The following is a 20,553-nucleotide window of genomic DNA, read 5'->3' on the forward strand; positions in this document are numbered from 1 at the left end:
TTAGCAGAGAGTCGAACTCACAGAGAACTGTGCTAACTGTGTGACAGGCTCAATAAATCAAATTGAACTAACTTCAAGGTCTGGAGTATCTTTCAGTTCAATCTGCATCCAGTTGCAGCCCGTGTTATCTCAGTGTGCTTAACACGTCAAGAACTTTGCAACACTATTGATCAACTCTTCTCAGGATCACTTATGGTAACTTTAGTAAAGGGAGGGAAGTCCAGCGAGTTTTTTTAGAAGTATTTCTATTCAACAATCAACATTACCTACACGAGGGCGGCATGTTGCGTACTGGTTAGCACTGGGACTACGGTGCTGAGGACATGGGTTCGAATCCCAGCCTGGGTCACTGACTGTGTGGAGTTTGCACATTCTCGCCACTTCTGAGTGGGTTTCACTCCCACAACCCAAAGATGTGCAGGTTAGGTAGATTGGCCACGCTAAATTGCCCCTTAATTGGAGAAGAAATAATTGGGTATTCTAAATTTATTTTTTTTTAAATACATTACCTGCACGAGGCCCGGTACACCTCACCGGGCTCTCTTTCTTTCTGGTCAGCCCCACACTGGCTGAACTTTTATATCAGTGCTAATAAGCTACCCCGCCCTTAGTAGGGGAGCTTGCAGCACTAATGAGCACAGGGAAACAATCATCACCAGCTGGATATGTCCCATGCAAGTTATTACAGTAACCTTAAAGACTAATAGCAGCTGAAATCAAGTAGCACTACATATATTCACCCTTCCCCAGTGATGAAAGCTCAGCCTATCATATCAATTAGCACAGAATATTCTAATTGTAATTATTTGTGAGGTAAGACAAACCGTATGGAACCAGAACTTCACAATCGGGGCACTGTAGAATTCATAAGCCTTTCTCGTCCAAGGCAATCCTCTCTGCGTTGTACCAATGATCTCATCGGCAGGTTTTTCCGGGCCTTTTTCTGTGTCAATCTCCATCTTTTGTTCGAGAAATAGAAAGGACAGCTGAAAAGGCTATTGCACACTAATGAATAGATATTAAAAATATAGGAATGTGGCAAACGGTCCAAAGTGAAAATAAAATGTTGTGAAAATAAATACCAGGGTCGCGATTCTCCGAGCCCCGTGCCGGGCCGGAGAATCGGCGCAACCGCGCCACGCCGCTCCGACGCCGGCGCGCGATTCTCCAAGGTGCGGAGAATCGGCGCCATTTGCGCCAGCGCAGCGTCGCGACCGTCGGGTCCGCCGATTCTCCGGCCCGGGTGGGCCGAGCGGCCGCACGCAAAAAGGAGAGTCCCGCCGGCGCCGTCCACACCTGGTTGCTGTCGGCGGGAACTCTGCGCAAAGGGCCGGGGGCGGCCTGTGGGGTGGGGGGGAGGCGCTCCGTCCCTGGGAGGGGTCTCCGATGGGGTCTGGCCCGCGATCAGGGCCCACCGATCGGCGGGCCGGCCTCTCCCCACCCCCCCGGGCCTACTTTGTGGCGCAGCCGGCCCCTGAACCCCCACGCCATGTTGCGACAGGGCCGACGCACTGAAGAAGTCCCCTGCGCATGTCCGGGTTGGCGCGGCCCAACTGCACATGTGCAGGTTGGCGCGGCCCAACTGCGCATGCGTGAACGCTCTAGCGCCGTGCTGGCCCCCGGTGGGGGCCAGAATCGGTAGTCCCCATGCCCGTTTCGCGCCGTCATGAAACGCGACGCCGTTCACAACGGCGCGAACACTGTCTCCATTTTGGAGAATCACGCCCCTGATCTTCCAAGTGGCAGATAATCAATTTGGAGTCAAATCCGGGATACCTTGTGAATTAATGGGCAGTATTTTGCAACAATTTTCAAAAAATCTTGCATTAAAATATTCCTTGATATCCTTTAGAATGGTAACTTGACATGGTTCCATTTGATACGACTAAAAATGGGTTTATCAAAAAAAAAAATGTTTTTAATCAAAGTATATAGCCTGCTCTCTTTGTAAACCTAATTTTAGCTGACTGAAACGGCTTTAAAAATCTATGCAGAACTATTTATTAGCTACATTGGTGCATTATAGTCATGTTCTGTGAAAATTCACGGGCATAATTAGGAGAAATTCACAAACAGTGGGCAATTCAATATGGCGCATGTCAATTTTGTAGACTGGGGTGGCTTCTTACATAAGTGCAAAGCATTGTGAAAGTCAAATTGTGCTTGAAGTTCCTGATAATTTGTGTTGGTATGGCACATTTGGGGAAAATGTCAGCACAAACTATCCAAAATTCCATGCCAAGGTGTTTTAAGATAACCCATTATACCTACAGAATATTGATCATCCTTGGCAGCACTGGAGTTGTCTGTGCTGTACTGGCGAGCGAACTGATGGGACTCCTGAGATTGAGGGATGTGAGACATTTCAGCCTTACTCTTAAACTCCAGCATCAGAATGCTGGGAGGCAGAAGAATGCTCAAAATGACCTAATGACAAAAAAAGTCACATTAGAAATAGAAAACTGCAACATAACACGTGCACTGTTTGACCATAAAACTGATAGTTTCAATAAACACAGATAAATGTTTGCTTTTTAACTGTCCAATCCATAATATTCTGATCTTCTCTGAAACTAGCCACATAATCAACATTACATATAGAGAAACCAAATCAATTTAACAAAAACAGAAATGCAGAATTGGGACGATCGATTTTAAACATTGGACAGAATTCGTCCACTTTAAGACTAGGTCCCAGTGTCAACCAGCAGGAAAACATGCAAAATCTTCCAGCCCTACCCTCATTAATTATGCACCAGGTGATTTTTGCCAAATTTAGTGGCGGGGCAGGCCTGAACGGTAGTTATCTGCCATTGTGTCCGGGTGCCATTTTGAAAAGGCGTCCACCATCACTGAGTCACTATTGAAGGAAGAAGGTGGACAACCTAAAGATTGACCTCCTGAGAAAGAAGACGGATCTCCTGGAACATTCCAAGGCTGGAAGATGGACCCCCTCCAGAACACCAGGTCAACCTGCAGATATCCCCTGACCCACTGCTGTGCTGTTCCAGGGTTCAGGGTTGGGGGTGACCTCTATTCTGACCTCTGGAGACAGTCCCAGATGTTGTTCAGATGAGTCCCGATATTTGTATGCCCGAACATGTTTCATATCACCTATCACTGTATTTTCCATGGGCACTGTGGAGCTTCTGGCATGGGGGGTCAGTCATTCATCTGCATCTCATCAACTGGATACCAATGAAGTTCACGCCGGCCTCTTGTGGGTTGTCCGGTGGGCACCAGCGGGAGATCCCACTGTCAATTTACATCAACGTTACACCAATTTCTGGGTCTCCCACCACATTCTCCCACTCTGTCCGCCATCAAAGATTCCAGAGAGGCTTGGGAGAATTCCACCTGTTAATTTTGTTTCCCTCTCCACAGATGCTGCCTGACCTGTTGGATACTTCAGTAGTTTTTGTTTTTATTTCAGATTTCCATCATCTGCAGTGTTTGGCTTTTGTAAGAAATTAAGTGTGATGGGCACCTTTACATTCAGCAATTTACTATTTCATCATTGAAAAGACGTTGATGTTAATAATTCATAGAATAATAGAAAGATACTGTGCAGCCCACGGTACCTGTACCAGCTCTTTGAAAGAGTTTTCCAGTTATCCCCATTCCCCTGCTCTTTCCCCATAAACGTACAAATATTCCCACTTCAAGTAGTATCCAATCCCCTTTAGGAAGTTATTACTGAATTGTCTCCATCACCACAATGCCACATATCGTATTTATTTTAAAGACACCACATTTGTATATAGTATATAAAAATAGTTAAGTTCCATAAATTTTAAACACGCTTCTTAAAAATTAAAATCATATAAGCAGTTCTAAAAATGTCTAGAATGGCCTGATATTTTTAATGCTTCTCAAACATCATTTATCAACAAGCATAAAGATTAACAGGCCAATTTTCCAGCCACGTTGAAATCCTGCTATGTCAGGAGAATAGTGGGAGTGGCCTAAGACAGGATCTGCACCAGGCACCGAGCAGTGCGCAATGCCCACGGCTTGCTGCAGTTAACATGATCTGGTTCACTCCCTCACTGGACATGGATCAGATTAGCATATGAAAATCGGCATTAAGCAGTATTACCATGTTCAAAATCGGCTTTAAGCCAAATTCTCCCGGCTCCTGCTATTCTCCCACCCGTCGGCGCAATGTATTGCCGACGGAAATCACTACTGACCTCCACCACCGGAGACCAGACATGATGACCATGCAAGGCTGCTCTGAGGACAAAGTAATCCCCAAGTAGTCAGGGTAATGGCAACCCGAGCAGTGCAAACCTGACATTGCCAGGTTGCCACTGCCAGTGTGCATGGTGCCAGGGGAGGTGCAAGGTTGGCACTGACAAGGGGTGGGGCCTGAAAAGGAGCAGGCCTTGAAAAAGTCACAGCCCGAAAGGGGTGGGCATGAAGGGGGAGCACGAAGGGGGAGGGGGGCCACCCCATAGAGAGCTGTCGCTCATCTGGGGGGGATTGATACTGGCAACGATACCGCTTGATGCTGGCGACAAGAGTGGGCAGGTCTTTGCTGGCAAGAAGTGGGTGGGGGCTGAAGGGAAACTCACTGGGTGGGACCCGATGACAGCGATCCTTGGGTAGGGGATAGGAGGGTAGATGCAAGCAAGGGTGGTGGCGAGGGGGCACTGAAGCCCCAATGCCAGAGATAATGGGAGGGGGGGGGGTGTTGGCCTTTACTGTCACTTTGAGATTGAGCCGTCCTTTGCAAATGGTGCCCCAGTCTCTGTGAAACCATGCTTGCCAGCATGTTTAGGCCCCATCCCTCTCACTGCCAGTGCAAATTACGCTCCACTCGAAAGAAGTGTGGGAAGATCTTTTCATATGGGAGTCGCACCAATTTACAAGCCTGAAGTGATACTTCGGGTACGATTCTCCGGGCTCGTCACGCTCTCGCTCAAGCGAAATGAGGTTGGTGAATAGCGGAAGAGGCAAACAACGAGAACCGTGCCAAGTGTCAAACAGTTTGTGATGCAACCGGCCCACTCCAGTAGGCAAAATCGGGATCTCGCTGTGGCGCAGTGAGAAACCAATTATCACTCTTTAGCCGCATTTCCATACAATTAATGAGATCCATCCCATATCAAACGGCCTCGCGTCATTCAGTGGCCTCTCCAGCAAGTGTTCACGCTGGCGCCAATTAGTACTCCTTTTAAAAACGTGAACCTGGCAGAAGGGCTTCTGTGGGCAGCCGAGGAGGTGAGTCGCCATCTTTGCTCACAGGCAATGAGCCCGGGGTGCTGGACCTGGTACCCCAGTGCTCAGTGGGGATGGGGACCCTCGGCTGGAGGTGGGAAACCCTCCGGAGGCTTGGGCCGCCATGGGAGAGTGAGGGGCATGCTAGGGGGGCAACCGGATCGCAACCGCTTGTTGGACCACCATGCCAACCCCTGGATCAAGTGTTCCTGTTTCTGGGACAACCCGATTTCCTGTCTGTCTGTCCCACCGACCACCCATAACCTCCACTGACTGGTAAGGCCTCTGGCCATGCGGCTGAAGGCTATCGCTAATAGGGAATTAGCAATCATGGTTAAGTGAGCACTTAACACAACCCAAGTGAATTCCCATGGGTGGCCGGGCCATGTAGCATGTGGGAGTCATTGTCTAGCATCCTGATCACAGATTGATGCCTGGACACTGTGCTTGAACACTGCGGGAGGCAACACCACACATGCAACAGCCAACATCCGAACACCCTGGGGATGGGGCACAACTCCAGGGACCTGTCCACGGCTGGAGGGTGGGATGCCTGGAGGGTTGGTCCAAGGGTTCAGGGGTCGGCCACTTTGCGGAAGATGGTGACTGAGGCATCATATTGGTTGTGCACAAAGGTGTTTATTGTGTTTGGCAATTCCCTACCCTCCCAAAGGTGCTGCCCCCTCCCTCACCCCCACCCACAGCCCCCTCTCCCCCTACTTAGCCTAGTATTGGGTAACATTCCCCAGCGAGGTGGGCATTCTGTCGAGACCATCAGCCATAGCCGTCACCGATTGCACGACGCCTTGGACACCTTCCCCAATGGTGCCGACGTTGTGCGCCAGGCTGTCCACTGCGGTTGCCACACTTGTGGTGTTAGCCTCGGTGCCACGCATTGTCGGTAACACTTCTTGGACCCATAGCCTCTGGGACTCCTCCAAGCGGCTATGGATCTGCTGGTGTGTCGCTGACACCTCCCTCTGAATGGGCCGCTGCACCCAATCATCTCCATCAGCTCCGAGTTGACCTCTTCCACGGGCTCAGCATCAGGCTGGGTCCCAGCTGGGCCCTGGGATCCAGCAGACCTCCAACTGCTGTCTCGTCTGGGAGTTCCTGCCTCCACCTGATGTACATCAGCAGCAGTGTGGTGCTCACCAGATTGTGCCCCAGGAGCCTGACAACTAACATGCCGCACCGAGGTGCATGTATCTGCGCTGGTGGAGGGTGACAGCTGCACTGATGACAGCTGTGATGCGACTATTACAGTGGCATCTTCGGAGCTCTCCTCCAAGGTAGACTTCTGGAAGGCTGGAGAGCGTGCCACCCAGGATGGGCCGGCGTCTTCGGCTGGAGGACCTGCGGGTGAATGGACATGTGGTCAGTGGGAGGGATGGGTCAGTCAGTAAGGCAATCACTACTCATGTTTGACAGGTCGTCCAGGTGAGGTCCAGTGGTTCCTCGCCTCCGCGTGGTGACCACTCTATCCTCGGTCAGAACAGTCACCTCCAGGCCACACTCCTCGAAGGTGGTGAGGATCCTGGGTCGGGATTCTCCAAAATCCGCACGACGGCCGTCTCAGCGCCTGCACATGCGTGTGGTGGCCGTCTCCGTGCCGGCACCGTGCAACATGGCGGAGCCCTACAGCGGGCCCATGCGGAAAGAGGAAGGTCTCCTCCAGATCGCGGGTGTCCGCCGATTGATTGCCCCCGATCGTGGGCCTGGATGCAGTGGAGCCCCCCCCCCCCCCGGGCCTGGATGCCGTGGAGCACCCCCCCCCCCGAGTCTGATCCCCCCACCAGGACGGCCACCGTGGCCACGGGTCTGAGCTCCCGTCGGGTGGTACCAGGTTGGAACCACGCCGACAGGACTCGGCGGAACTTGGCCAGTCGATCGCGGAGAATCGCCGCGGGATCCTCTTTCAGCGCCGTGTCGACCGGTCGCCAGAGAATCGTGTCCAGGCGCGGAGCGATTCTCCAACCCAGTGCTGACTCGGAGAATCCCGGCCCTGATGACTGGCACCTCACCCCCAGTCTGGGCCCTCTCCCGGCGATTGTGGGAGAGCTTTTCCTGAGGAGACACAGAGGGGCATTGTTAGCCACACGGTTGGTTGACACTGGTGGGAGGAGGGGGTTTGTGTAAAGGAGGGTTTGGGGCGGTTGAAGGGGGACGGGGTAGATGCTCCTGTGGGGGTGGGAAGAGTTCTCGGGAAGGAGCGGAGGTGAGGGAGGTTCGCATCCACTCACCCGTGCTGCCCAGTGTAGGTCATTGACCTTCTTCCTGCACTGGAGGCCAGTTCCCGTGGTCACACTTCCCGTGGTCATTGCCACCGCCACCTCGCCCCAGGCAGCACTGGCTGCTCTATGGCTGACCCTCCTGGACCCTCGGGGGGAACAGGACATCCACCTCCTGTCGTCCACAGCATCTAGCAGCCTCCCCAGGTCAGTGTCCCCGCATCATGGGCTGGTCTTCTCAGCGCCATTGTTGCGAGCTGGCTGGGGTTGGTTGAGCAAGTGCTGCATAAGATGTGCTCGACCTTGTTGGAAGGGAGCAGTCAAGCGGTGCATGCGAATCAGCTGATGAGCCTTCATTTGCGGCGAGAAGCCCATGAGGCCTCGTTAAATGGACCAATTAACTTTGAATAGTGTTGCCGCTCTCGCTGGGCTGAGTGCCGGGAAGCTCGTGGCAATTCCCGCTCGCTACAACCCTTCTTTCCGGAGAATCGCGTCCTTAATTTATGCACATAAACAGGATTGCCGCCGCACCTCTGGTGAAATTATAGGAGTAACCTGGAGTCTGAGGGAACATCCGACCAACTTCCACAGCAACTACTGAAATAAAGATTTTCCATGATAACTTTCCTAGTGCTATATCTGGATAACCCCAATTTTGAAAGTGATGGAAGCAAAAAATTGTGGCATAAGGAATATATAAATTGTGGCAAACAATTAAAGAGAGCTGCCAGAATAAGGAGGTAAAAATCGGTAAAAATGTTTCCCCTGAGTGGGAAATCCTAGAAAACAGGGTCACAGCCTCAGAATAAGAGATCAGTCATTTAGTACTAAGCTGAGGAGAAATATCTTCACTCAAAGGGTTATGAATCTTAGTAATTCTCTAGCCCATCGTGCTTAATTGTTGAGCATATTTGAGACAGATTTTTGGGTGCTTTGGGAATTAAGGGACATGGGGATAGTGCAGGAAGGTGGTATTGGGTAGAAGATCAGCTCTGAACTCCCTGAATGCCAAGTAGGCCCGAAGGGCCAAGTGACCTACACAAACGCCCGTACCTTATGTTCTTATTTTAAATTTAGGAACGGCTCAAAAGGAAGTTCAACCTAGTTGCAGCATCTTCCAAAGTTGAATGGGATGAGTGTTAGAAGTGATAAACTTGAAATTAAGCAAAAGGAAACCCCTTGTGCAGGCATAAGTCTTCAGGCAAGTGAACATAGTAGCCCAGAACCCAGATCAGTTTGATAACCACGGTAGATGATTTGGTGTTGTATGAAATCATTGTGAAGAATGTGACACTGTTTGGCATTCAATGGCACTATCTCCATCAGTCAGTACTGTTGATTGAAGGAAGTGGAGGTGAGTTGCAGTCCAAACTGACTGCTAGTGTCACTGGATATGACACCCTTATGTTGCATGTTGTCCTTGTAACAGAAGGCACAGCGCTGTATCCGGTGCACTGCTGGCTTGGATTTTGTAAAGACAGCTCCTTACTGTCACTGCCAATTATGTTTGGTGGCATCTTGACAAGTGTGGCTAGCCAGGTTCTACTGGCTGTTGATCACAGTGGCCTGCCTTCTTTCATGTAGTGCCACTGAAAGTAAGACATGCTTCCAAACACCATCGCGCATTATTAAATCAGTAACATATTTGGGTTTGCTATCACAGCATCCCTTGATAACTGCAGTTTCTGTGTGCACTAATCCTCGACCAGAGCATTTCTGTGGATACAAATGCGACTGCACCAGCAAGTGGGAACAGAGCACCACTGTTGCTTGCTGTCACTCTGTTGTTCTTCCTCGCTATCCTGCATATTTTCTACAAAGAAACCCATTCGTAATGCTAATGGTGTTCAGCGTTGTAAAAAGTACAATTACCACAAATGCTTCTGAAAACCAATGTGGCAGAAGGGAAAAGAATTACAAAGAGAGAAAAATGTGACAGAAATTGCCGCTGGGTGAAGTACAACGGACATGATTCTCCGTTGGCCAATGCCGAAATCGGGAAACGTGATTGGGCGGAGAATAGATTCCGACGTCAAAATCGCGACGGGCGCCGATTGGACGCCAAATCGCAATTCTCCGTCACCTCAACAGCGGCGTCAATGCGGTCCAGAACGCATGTACAGTAAACACAGTTTGCATATCATTAGCATGCCTGACCAGGTATTCTCCGGGGCTGCCGCAATTCTCCACCTCCGATGGGCCGAGTTCTCCACAGCGCGGTTCACTTGTGCTTTTAAAATCTGGCTGCTGCGGGAGAGAAAGGGGTAACGAAAAATGTCCAACATTGCCATAGTTTGCTGACAGATGTGCCGTTGGCCGTGGGGCTACTGCCAAGTCCGGGGGGAGTAGAGGGGGGGAGCCAGGAGGTGGACTGTGGGGTCGGGGTGGACGGGCACGGAACACCATTGCTGCAGCCAGAAAGGCAGCCATGCAGCTGCGCATGCCGCTGACGGCCACAGTGAACTTAGTGCCACGGATAGTATGGGTCGTATAGGTGCCCCTAGGTACCCTCTGGCCCCAGCCGATCCATCAGCAGGATTGGCGCACTCCAGTGCAACCAGTGCCATCTTCGTGGCTGGGATGAGTGTGTGTGGGCAGTTAAGTGTGTATATGCGGCTGCAGCTTGTCAGCCCATCGAGTGTCAATCACGGACCCAGCGAATCTCGCACCGTTTTTGATTGGAATCGATTGTGCTCCACGTGAGCCTCTTCACAGTCGCTGAATCAGTCCAGGTAAGGCGCCAGTTTTGCTGTCGCGAAAGTCCATGGTGTCAAAACTGACTCTCAGGAACAGATAATCCAATATCTATGCTGATCCACTTGCAAGAGAAAAATACGGCAAATGCTGGAAATCTGGAATAAAAGCAAATAATGCTGGAAATACACAGAAGGTCTGGCAGTAAATGCGGAGTGAGAAATAATTAATGTTCAGGTCCAGGATGTTTCCTGACAAAGTGGTTAGTTTGAAAAGTACCACCAATGTCTTTCATTACAGTTGTTGGCCAGCCCATCGGGAGTGAACAAATGTAGTCGCCCGTTCAATGAGGGCTGCTGATCTGGGAGTAAATGTTGCAGCAGCAAAACCTGTCAGACAGATTTTGTGCTTTTGACGGTAATTTGATTGACAGTTTTACCGGTTTTGCGTCTTTTGATCTTGCTTTATTCCAGCTCAGATCTCAAAGCAATGAAGGCTATTTCTTTTTTTTAATTTAGAGTGCCCAATTTATTTTTTCCAATTAAGGGGTAATTTAGCGTGGCCAATCCACCTAGCTTGAACATCTTTGGGTTGTGGGGGCGAAACCCACGCAAACACGGGGAGAATATGCAAACTCCATACCGACAGTGACCCAGAGCCGGGATTGAACTTGGGACCTCGGCACCATGAGGCAGCAGGGCTAACCTACTGCGCCACTGTACTGCCCTGCAATGAAGACTATTAACTGTGACTCTATATTAGGTGCATTTTTTTTTTAAAAACTGAGTTTCAGCCTCGATACATAATTTGACGTAAAAACTTTGCATTATAGATGCTAACATTATTGACCCCAAGATCTATGAAAACTTCAAGTTACTCTTTTTTTTAAGTACATTTGCGAAGTCAATCATTTCATCTGTCCCCTTTATTTGATTTTCTTCTTTTTGATTTTATCTCCGAGTAATTGGATTTGTAGTCTGAGCTGTATAAAATGGCGGCATGTTGTTTGTCCATCCTTTAGAGTGTAGGAATTGTCTCGCACAATTGTCAGTCAACTACTGGCCACCGAAGGAATTTACCATACACCCCAGGCTTTTTTGTTCACCCTTCTCCCACTTCAGCTGCTGATTTTTCAGGGACACAATTCCATGACTCGCCATAGGCAATGTTTAAAGGAACAAATGGGCACCTCAGCAATAGAGCAAGAGTAAGGGAAATAATTAGACAGAATTCTAGTTGTTTATTGCTGTTTTCAGCATCGGGATTGGGAACATCGTCCCTTTGTTAGTTGGAGCCACATTTGAGAAACCAAGGTTCACAAATTACTAAAGATTTATCACAAAATGGTCATTAAAAGCTGTCACACTTAAATATTTATAAACTAAATGAACCATATAGAACACATCCAATGGTACTTAAGAAAATAAGAACAGAAATACTGCATAGGAAGCAGCTGGTGACATTTTCACAGTTCATTAAATACACAGTTGAAGCAAAAGATTGGAATCTAACTAAAGTTTTTTCCCGGAATGAGGTTGGATGCATTATCCTGAAAACAACAGTCTGACCGCTAAATACTTACAATAGAAAAAATACTGCAGATATTATAGCGAGGCTAACTTAAACACATTTTTAAAATAATAATGTCAAACCAACAGTCCAAAGATGTGCAGGTTAGGTGGATTGGCCATGATAAATTGCCCTTAGTGTTCAAAATTGCCCTTAGTGTTGGGTGGGATTACTGGGTTATGGGGATAGGGTGGAGGTGTGACCTTGGGTAGGGTGCTCTTTCCAAGAGCCGGTGCAGACTCGATGGGCCGAATGGCCTCCTTCTGCACTGTAAATTCTATGATAATCTATGAACATGGGAGATCTGTCCAATCTAAAGGGGGTTGTTTTGAGGCTGTATCAGAATCATCAAATTCGAATAAGGTGAATACAGGGGACCTATAAGATTATGTCCTGAAACAGGCTGTGGATGGAAGAGCAATCTGGGATGAATACATTTCCCTTGTTCCTACTGGTCTCCCTTTACCTTAAACCATGAGTTCTTCCTCATGTTCAGACGTCCCATCCAGATGTCAGTTAGGAGCATCTGAGTGCATGTGTGGCAAACAAAGGACCGAAGACCAGATGACACTGCCAGTTTCAAACATGTGTAGTTGCTCCAATTCTTCAGCTCGTATGTCAACAGTTTCATAGCCATTCTCTCATTCTGTTTGAATGCATGGTCTAAAAGATCCACAGCAAGTTGACCAAATTCCCTAGGATGTAAAGACAATCATGCATGAGAGAAGAATACAAATAATTTTGTTGCAATAATAAAACCTTAATGTCAATAAAAAGCAGCACTAGCTTTTTTAGAGACATTAAAAATAAAGTTTTCTATTCAGTTTTCACAATATCGCTGTGAAGGTGGTGGGAATGTTTGAGAATGCAATGGGTAGGGCTGTCTTGCTACAAACGATGGGGCAGGTTTCCATCTCATTGTTGTTAAAGAAGGACAAGGAACCGGTGGAGTGTGGGTCATATATGCCCATATCTCTGCTGAACGGAGATGCCAAGATACTAGCAAAGATTGGCATTAAGGTTGGAAGGGTGTCTCCCAAAGGCTATTGGGGAGGACCAGATGGGATTTCTGAAGGGAAGACAGTTGTTTTCAAACGTGATCCTTTCTCCGTTGGAGGGAAGGGAGACGGAGGTGATGGTGGTGCTGGACACGGGGAAGGCGTTTGATCGGGTAAAGTGGAGTTATTTTATGGCGGTACTGGAGAGATTTGGGATTGGGCCAAAGTTGGTGGCGTGAGTGCGGTTGCAGTATAAGAAGTCGATGGCGAGTGTGTGCATTAACAGCATGGATTCAGCATATTTCGCATTGCATCAGGATACGAGGCAGGGATGTCCCATGTCCCCTTTTCTGTTTGCATTGGCGAGAGGCCGTAGCCATTATACAGAGAAGCTCAGGGTTGTGGAAGGGGAGGAACATAGGGTGTCACTATATGCACGTAGGTGGGGAGTATAATGGAGCTGCTCCAAAGATTTGGGACATTTTCGGATATAAACTGAATTTAGGGAAAAGCGAGTATTTTAAGGTCTCCCCGCCGGTAGTTGGAGCAGAGGTGGGGGGACTGTCATTCCACTTGGCAGCAACTCACTTTAGGTATTTGGGGGTTCAAGTGACCCGCGACTGGGCAGGGCTTCAGTAGATTAATTTCACTAATTTGGTGGGGAGGGTGAAGGCCGATTTGCTGAGATGGGACAATCTCCCTCTGTCGTTGGCAGGCCGGGTGCAGGCAATTAAAATAACTGTTTTGCCACGATTCCTGTTTTTGTTCCAGTGTCTGCTGATCTTTTTGCTTCCGCCTGGCGGTGTTCATTTGCGAGGCGCTGGTGGCCAGGATTAGGAGGGTGGGACTGCAGAGGGGACGGCAGGCAGGGAGGGTGGGGTGCGGGGGGGGGAGGGCTAGGCCTTTCAATCTTGCTGTATTACAATTGAGCGGTGAATGCAGAGAAGGTGCGTGGCTGTGGAAGGTGAAGATGAAGACGGGCTCTTGTAGGTCAGATTTGCAGGCGCTGGCATCGGCGGCGCTCCCAATGGCCCCAGGAAAGTATTTGGTGAGTCCGATGGTGGTGGCCACGTTAAGGATTTGGAGGCAGTTTAGGCAGCACTTTAAGCTGGGGGCCAGGTCAGGCGGGATGCCGAATCATGGGTTTGAGACGGGGAAGATGGATGCCAGGTTTCGGGGATGGGGCGAGAGGGGGATTAAGGAAATGAAGGATTTGTTCCTTGGGTGACGATTTGCGAGCTTGGAGGAGCTGGGAGAGAAGTATGGGTTGGCACGGGTGGAAGGGTTTAGGTATATGCAGATGCGGGACTTTGTGAGGAACGTTTTCCCGACCTTCCTGATAGCGCCATCCTCCCGGTTGCTGGAGGCGGTGCTGCCAGCGAGGTGGCGGTTGGAGAGGGGGGTTGATTCTAGAGGAGGATAGGGTGTCCATGGAGGGGATTAAGGTGAAGTAGGAGGAGGATCTGGGCGGGGGTGGGGGCACTGGAAGAAGGACTGTGGGGTGAGGTGCTGCCGAGGGTGAATGCCTCGACTTCGTGTGCGAGGGTGGGGCGATGCAGCTGAAGGTAGTGTACATGGCGCACCTCACAAAACTAAGGATGAGCCGGCTGTTCAAGGGGTGGAGGATGTCGGTGAGCGATGTGGGGGAGGCCCCACGAACCATGTTCACTTGTTTTGGTCCTGTCCAAAGCTGAAAAGGTTTTGGGGGACGGTATTCAGTACAATCTCAGGGGTCTGACATGTGGATGTGGAACCCGGTCCCCTAAAAGCCATATCGGGGTGTCCGACCGGCCCAAGCTGCAGCCGGGTGCGGGGGCAGATGTCTTAGCCTTTGCTTCACTGATCGCTCGTGGGCGAGTCTTGTCGGGGTTTGGGTCAGTTTCTCCACCCTTTGCCTCAGCGTGGCAGGGGAACCTGCTGGAGTTTTTGAACCTGGAAAAAGTGAAGTTTGAGCTGCGGTGGGCAAAATAGGGGTTCTACAATTGTTGGGGTTTGTTCGTCGTGCACTTTCAGGAGTTGGTTTCCGTTGACTGCTTAGCGGAAGGTTGGGTTTTTCTCGTTTGTTTGGGGTTGTTTTTGTATTGTGAAAATGTTAAAAATTTTGTGAATAAAAATACTTTTTAAAAAATATACCGCTGTGAATATAATTTGTGTGCAGGTGAGTTATCTCAAACAGCAAAATGAGAGATTGCCAGCAAACCTTTCTTGACACTGTTGTTTAACAAGGGTACAGGGCGGTGAGGTTTAGGAAAGGCCTGTAATGTGAGTTTTACATGTTGTTGGGCGTAATTCCTACATATATTTTGATATTAAAAATTTTAAGGGACATGATTTCTGTCTGGAACTCAGCTAAATGCTTTCTGCTGTGAGAAAGGAAGAAGTAAAACCACTTTGTTCCTTTGTGGTGGTGAGGAGCTATCAATCATAGCAAGCGTGTTTATAAACATTGTGGTTGGCATCCGAGCAGAGTACTTAACATACATTCAAGCGTGAAAGAAAAGATGAATAAACAAACCCTCTAACAGCTGTGCCTGAGCCATGAAGTTGTCAATCACTGGCGAGTGAAAGCTATTGCTCTGTAAAGATAAATGGTGCTTAGCATTTCAAAGGCTGTCAGCTGATTTGAAGCTTTTCAACTGTTGTGGGCTTTCTAGGAAGCCTCTGACACTTGTAATAGTTGATGTTTTAAAGGTTTTTTTCTGAGGGAACAGATGTTAGGAACGGGAAAGTGTCCCTGCATCAATTCTTCAATGAACTGCCTGGACTGCTCACCGGCTGTCAGGCCAAGCAATTCAGGCTGAGGAGGCCACATCAGAATTTAAAACCTCAGTCTGGGAAGATGCTGTTGAAAAGAGGGCTGCTTGAGATCACCATGCACAAGTGATCTTCAGATTTCCCAATGTTGGAAGGGGCAAACCAGACACCCATGCAACCCCCAGGAGCCTCAAGGGACCTTACCCTTCTACAACCTGGCAGAGGGACCCATGACCTGTTGCCTGGCCCCCTTGACCCCCATTCCCCCTTGGAATCCACCATGCCAGGCATGGGTTTCACTGCCAGGGTGCAGATGTCATTGTACCGGGGGAAAGTGCGCCACTGACAATGCCAAGGGGTGGGGATGGAAGGGCTGGCTGAAGGGGGTGGCTAATGGAAGAGCCAATGGATGGGGGGAAGTTGGGTCACACTCATGCAAGCTTGGTGTGGGGGGTAGTGACCCATTATTTCTTTGGTGGGGGGAAGAGAATGCTCCTCCTTGTCAGCAGGGAGAGGTTAGGATTTGTATTACGGGAGGGGGCCTTCTGCGAGACTGGTTGATTGGGCCGCCCACTCAAAATGGTAATCCAATATCAGGATCCCAATGGAATTCAGCGAGCTCTCTGCCATGCATAAATATGCATGGTTCAGGTGTGAGACTCACACCTGGGCGCCATTCCTAGTGCCAGCGGAGGTCAGTCCTGATTCTCCCCTGGCGGGAGCATTTAAGCTCCAGAACGGAGAATCCTGGCCCAGAAGTCCTCTCAACCTTCGAAACTCGAGTGAATACAGATGCAGTCAAACTAATCTCTCCTCATAGGACAGGTCCGCCAACCCGGTATCAGCCTAGTAAACCGCTGTTGCACCCCTTCTATGGCAAATAGAGGGCAGGCATGATGGAACAGTGGTTAGCACTGCTGTCTCACGGTGCCAGGGGCCCCAAGTTCAATTCCGGCCTCGGGTGACTGTCTTTGTGGAATTTGCACGTTCTCTTTGTGTCTGTTTGTGGGTTTCCTCCGGATTCTCCAGTTTCCTCTCGCAGTCCAACGATGTGCAGATTAGGTGACTTGCTTATGCTATAAAATTGCTCCTTTGTGTCCAAGGATATGCAGTATAACTGGGGTTATGAGTGTAGGGCAGGGTGGTGGGCCTTGGTAGGTTCCCCTTTCAGAGGGTCAGTGCAGACTCAAAGGACTGAGTGATAATAATAATAATCTTTATTAGGCTTACATTACACTGCAATGAAGTTACTGTGAATGGCCTCCTTCAGCACTCTAGGGATCCTATGGATGGTTTCTTAGTTAGGGGGACCAAACATGCATGCTATACTCCAGGTGTGATCTCACCAAGGCCCTGTACAACTGCAGTAAGACATCTCTACTTCTGGACTCAAATCCTCTTGCAATGAATACCAACATATCATTTGCCTTCCCAATTGTTTGCAGGTATGCCCATGGACTGGAAGGGGCCATCCTTCTTATTTGGGAAGCCCATGTCCAATGGAGAGGTTTGCTGGAGGAATGAGCTGCCCTTTGCTGAAGTACTCATCTGTCCTTGAACGCCCCCTCCTGCCCCCCATCCTTCAGGCTTCCACAACTGATCCTGACAAACCAACCTCACTTCCCTACACTGCAAGCTCTAGCAACAATCCTGCAGCCTGGGCCTCCTGCATTCCCAGCAGTGACAACTGCTCCCGGTGGCACTGCCAGTACTGGAGAACTGCCAGTGTCCGATTAATCAGCAGCTCTCGGAGGCAGGAAAACTTCCCTGAACATGACAAGGACGCAGTCGCCAATCAGGTAGGTGCATGATTTTCTCTGATATCTTAAAACTTTGTCCAGTAGCTAATATGAAGGTCAAACTCTCACAAACATCTACAGATGTGTCATAGAGAGCATCCTATCCGGCTGCATTACAGTTTGGTATGGCAACTGCTCGGCCCAAGATCGCCAGAAACTGCAGTGTGGTGAACTCAGCCCAGCGCATCACACAAGCTTGCCATCCTCCCATTGATTCTATCTACACCTCCTGCTGCCTCAGGAAAGCAGACAGCATTGTCCCTCACACCCAGGCTTTGCCCTCTTCCAGACCCTTCCATCAGGCAGAAGATACAGAAGGCTGAAGAAGGCTTCTTCCCCACAGCTACAAGACTCCTCAATGACTCTCCCTCCGACTGATCTGTTCCCTGTAAGAACACTATTCACGACGCCCTATGCTGCTCTTGCTCATGTATTGCTTGTTTGGCCCTTGTTCTGCACTGTAACCAATCACTGTTTGTCGATGTACCATTTGTTAATGTACTCTGTTGATTATTCTTTTGTCGACTATGTACGTACTGTGTACGTTCCCTTGACCGCAGAAAAATACTTTTCACTGTACTTATTGAGTATATTCAAGGCTGCGTTAGACCACTGACGAGGCAGCAGCGAGCCCCCCCCCCCCCCCCCCCCCCACCCCCCCCCCACCCCGAGCGATGGTGGTCCGGTTTCACAGGTTCCTGAACAAGGAGCGGGCGCTACAGTGGGCCAACCACACACAGAGCTGCCATTGGAATAACAGTGTCTTGCGCATCTACCAGGACCTGAGCGTGGAGGTGGCCAGAAAAAGGGCAGGCTACAGGCAAGTCAAAGAGATTCTGTTTAAGAAGCAGGTGAAGTTTGGGCTGCTGTACCCGGCGCACCTGTGGGTCACGAGGGACGGCACCATTACTTTGAGGAGCCCAAGGATGCAATGGACTTTGCCAAGAGAGAAGGGCTGGTGCCGAACTGAGGACTTTTTGGACTTGTGTTAAAAAGACACTGAGCATTTTTCTGGTGCTATGTTTTTTGGTTTTCCTGGTTTTTCTTTTTCTCTCCTGTGTCTGAGGTTTTGTTGGAAAAAGGGGGTAGTTAAGGTATGTGGTGCTGGGGGCTTTTTGTGTTTGGATCGGAGTGGTTGGAAGTGCCTATTACTTATTCTGTTTTATTCGATTTGCACTAGCACTGGGGTTTTCTTTATTTCTTGTTTTGTTTATTTTGTTTGTTTCTTTTCAGAGCAATTGCTCGAGGATGGCTGGTTTGAGGAAGTGGTGTTGATGGGCGGGTGGGATGGGTCAGAGGGAACAATAGGTAGGAGACTTGTTGCCGCCGGAGTCGAGAGTCACCAGGCTAGCTGGGTGAGCTGGTCTATGGAAGCCAGGTGGGAGGGGGGGAGGGGGGGGGTGGGTGTATTTAGTTAGTTTATGGCAGGGGATAGGTTACAGGGTGTTGTTGCTGGGGGGGGGAGGGGGGCTAGTTGTTCTGCTGACAAGGGAGAGACTTAGATGCGGATCATGGAGGAGGTGGGGGCTGCCAGAAGGCGGGCTGTGGGAAGCTGTGGGTGGCTCCAAGAAAGGAGATGGCTGATCGGTGGAGGGGGGGGCACGGTGCCCCTCAACCAGGCTGATCACCTGGAACGTTAGAGGGTTAAACAGGCCAGTAAAGAGGGCACGTGTGCTCGCGCATCTGAGGGCGCTGAAGGCAGACGTAATGATGCTTCAGGAGACCCATCTGAAAGTGGCTGACCAGGACAGATTAAGGAAGGGCTGGATTAGCCAGGTCTCCCACTCGGGGCTGGACACTAAAACCAGGGGAGTTGCGATTTTCGTCAACAAACGGGTGCAATTTGAGGCGGGCAGCACAATCTCGGATGGGGGAGGCAAATTTGTCATGGTGAGTGGCAAGCTTGAAGAGATGGGGGTAGTCTTGGTCAATGAATATGCCCCAAATTGGGATGATGCGGAGTTTATTAAGAGACTGCTGGGGAAGATACCGAACCTGGACTCGCATAGGCTGGATATGGGAGGGGATTTTAACACAGTCCTTGACCCCAGCCTAGACCGGTCGTGTTCAAGAATGGGTAAGATGCAGGCAATGGCAAATGATCTGAGGGGGTTTATGAAACAAATGGGGGGGGGGGGGGGGGCTGATCCATGGAGGGCTAGTCGGCCAACGGGAAGGAAGTTTTTGTTCTATTCACAGGTCCATAAGGTGTATTTCCGAATTGATTTTTTCATCGTGAGCAGGGATTTGCAAGCGGGGGTGACAGACGTAGAATATTCGGCGATCGCTATTTCAGACCATTCCCCGCATTGGGTTGATCTGCAGGTCTGCAAGGAAAGTTTTCTGCGCCCTCAATGGAGGCTGGAGGTCGGTTTGTTGGCGGACGAGGCGGTGTGTGAGAGGGTGAGGAAATGTATGCAAAACTACCTGCAGGTCAATGACACAGGGGAAGTCTCAGCTGCGGTGCTTTGGGAGGCGCTGAAGGCAGTGGTGAGAGGGGAGCTGATTTTGATTAGAGCACATAGGGACAGGACGGACAGGGCAGAAATGGACCAACTGGTAAAGGAGATCTTACAGACAGACAGGAGCTATGCGGAGACCCCGAGGGCAGAGCTATTAAGGGAACGACGAAGGCTACAGACTGAGTTTGGGGCGTTGTCCACCGGTAAGGCTGTGGAGCAGCTTAGGAAGGCGAGGGGTGTGATTTACGAGCACTGGGAGAAAGCCATTAGAATGCTGGCAACAGCAACTGAGCAAGAGGGAGGCGGCCAGGGAAATAGGGAAGGTAGTCGCGGGGGGGAAACTTGGTAGGAGATCCGGGAGGGCTGAACAAGGTGTTCAGGGACTTCTATAGTAAGCTTTACACCTCAGAACACCCCCCCCCCTCACCCCGATCAGGACCGAAGAAATAGTGAGGGGCTTGAGGGCCATGCAATTGGGTAAAGGGGCCGGACGGGGATCCGGTAGAGTTTTACAAAAAGTTCTCCGAGATAGTGGGGCCGGTGCTAGTTAGGGTTTTTAATGAGGCAAGAAACAGAGGGGGTTTACCACCGACGATGTCACAGGCCACCATCTCCCTGATATTGAAACGGGACAAAGACCCAGAGGCATGTGGGTCCTGCGGGCCGATCTCTCTGCCCACTGTAGATGCTAGAATACTGGCCAAGTTCTTGGCGGCTAGGATTGAGGACTGTGTGCCAGGCGTCAGTATGGAATATCAAGCCGGGTTCATCAAGGGCAGGCAGCTGGTGGCCAACCTAAGAAGGCTGCTGAATGTGATCATGA

The 20,553-nt window shown here is 49.9% G+C and overlaps 1 protein-coding gene across 3 annotated transcripts in view; it reads right to left on the reverse strand.

The window, feature by feature from the left end:
- LOC140429507 (transient receptor potential cation channel subfamily M member 6-like) overlaps window positions 1-20,553 on the reverse strand; it is a 426,501-nt gene that overhangs the window by 170,861 nt on the left and 235,087 nt on the right. For all 3 annotated transcript variants that reach the window (XM_072516596.1, XM_072516595.1, XM_072516594.1), the window contains exons 17-19: window positions 12,184-12,412; window positions 2,272-2,427; window positions 825-959 (exon numbers count right to left, since the gene is read on the reverse strand). In XM_072516596.1, coding sequence (XP_072372697.1) covers window positions 825-959; window positions 2,272-2,427; window positions 12,184-12,412 — 520 coding nt within the window. The remainder of the gene's footprint in view (window positions 1-824; window positions 960-2,271; window positions 2,428-12,183; window positions 12,413-20,553) is intronic.

Source organism: Scyliorhinus torazame, chromosome 9 (genome assembly GCF_047496885.1).
Source record: "Scyliorhinus torazame isolate Kashiwa2021f chromosome 9, sScyTor2.1, whole genome shotgun sequence".
Taxonomy (NCBI): domain Eukaryota; kingdom Metazoa; phylum Chordata; class Chondrichthyes; order Carcharhiniformes; family Scyliorhinidae; genus Scyliorhinus; species Scyliorhinus torazame.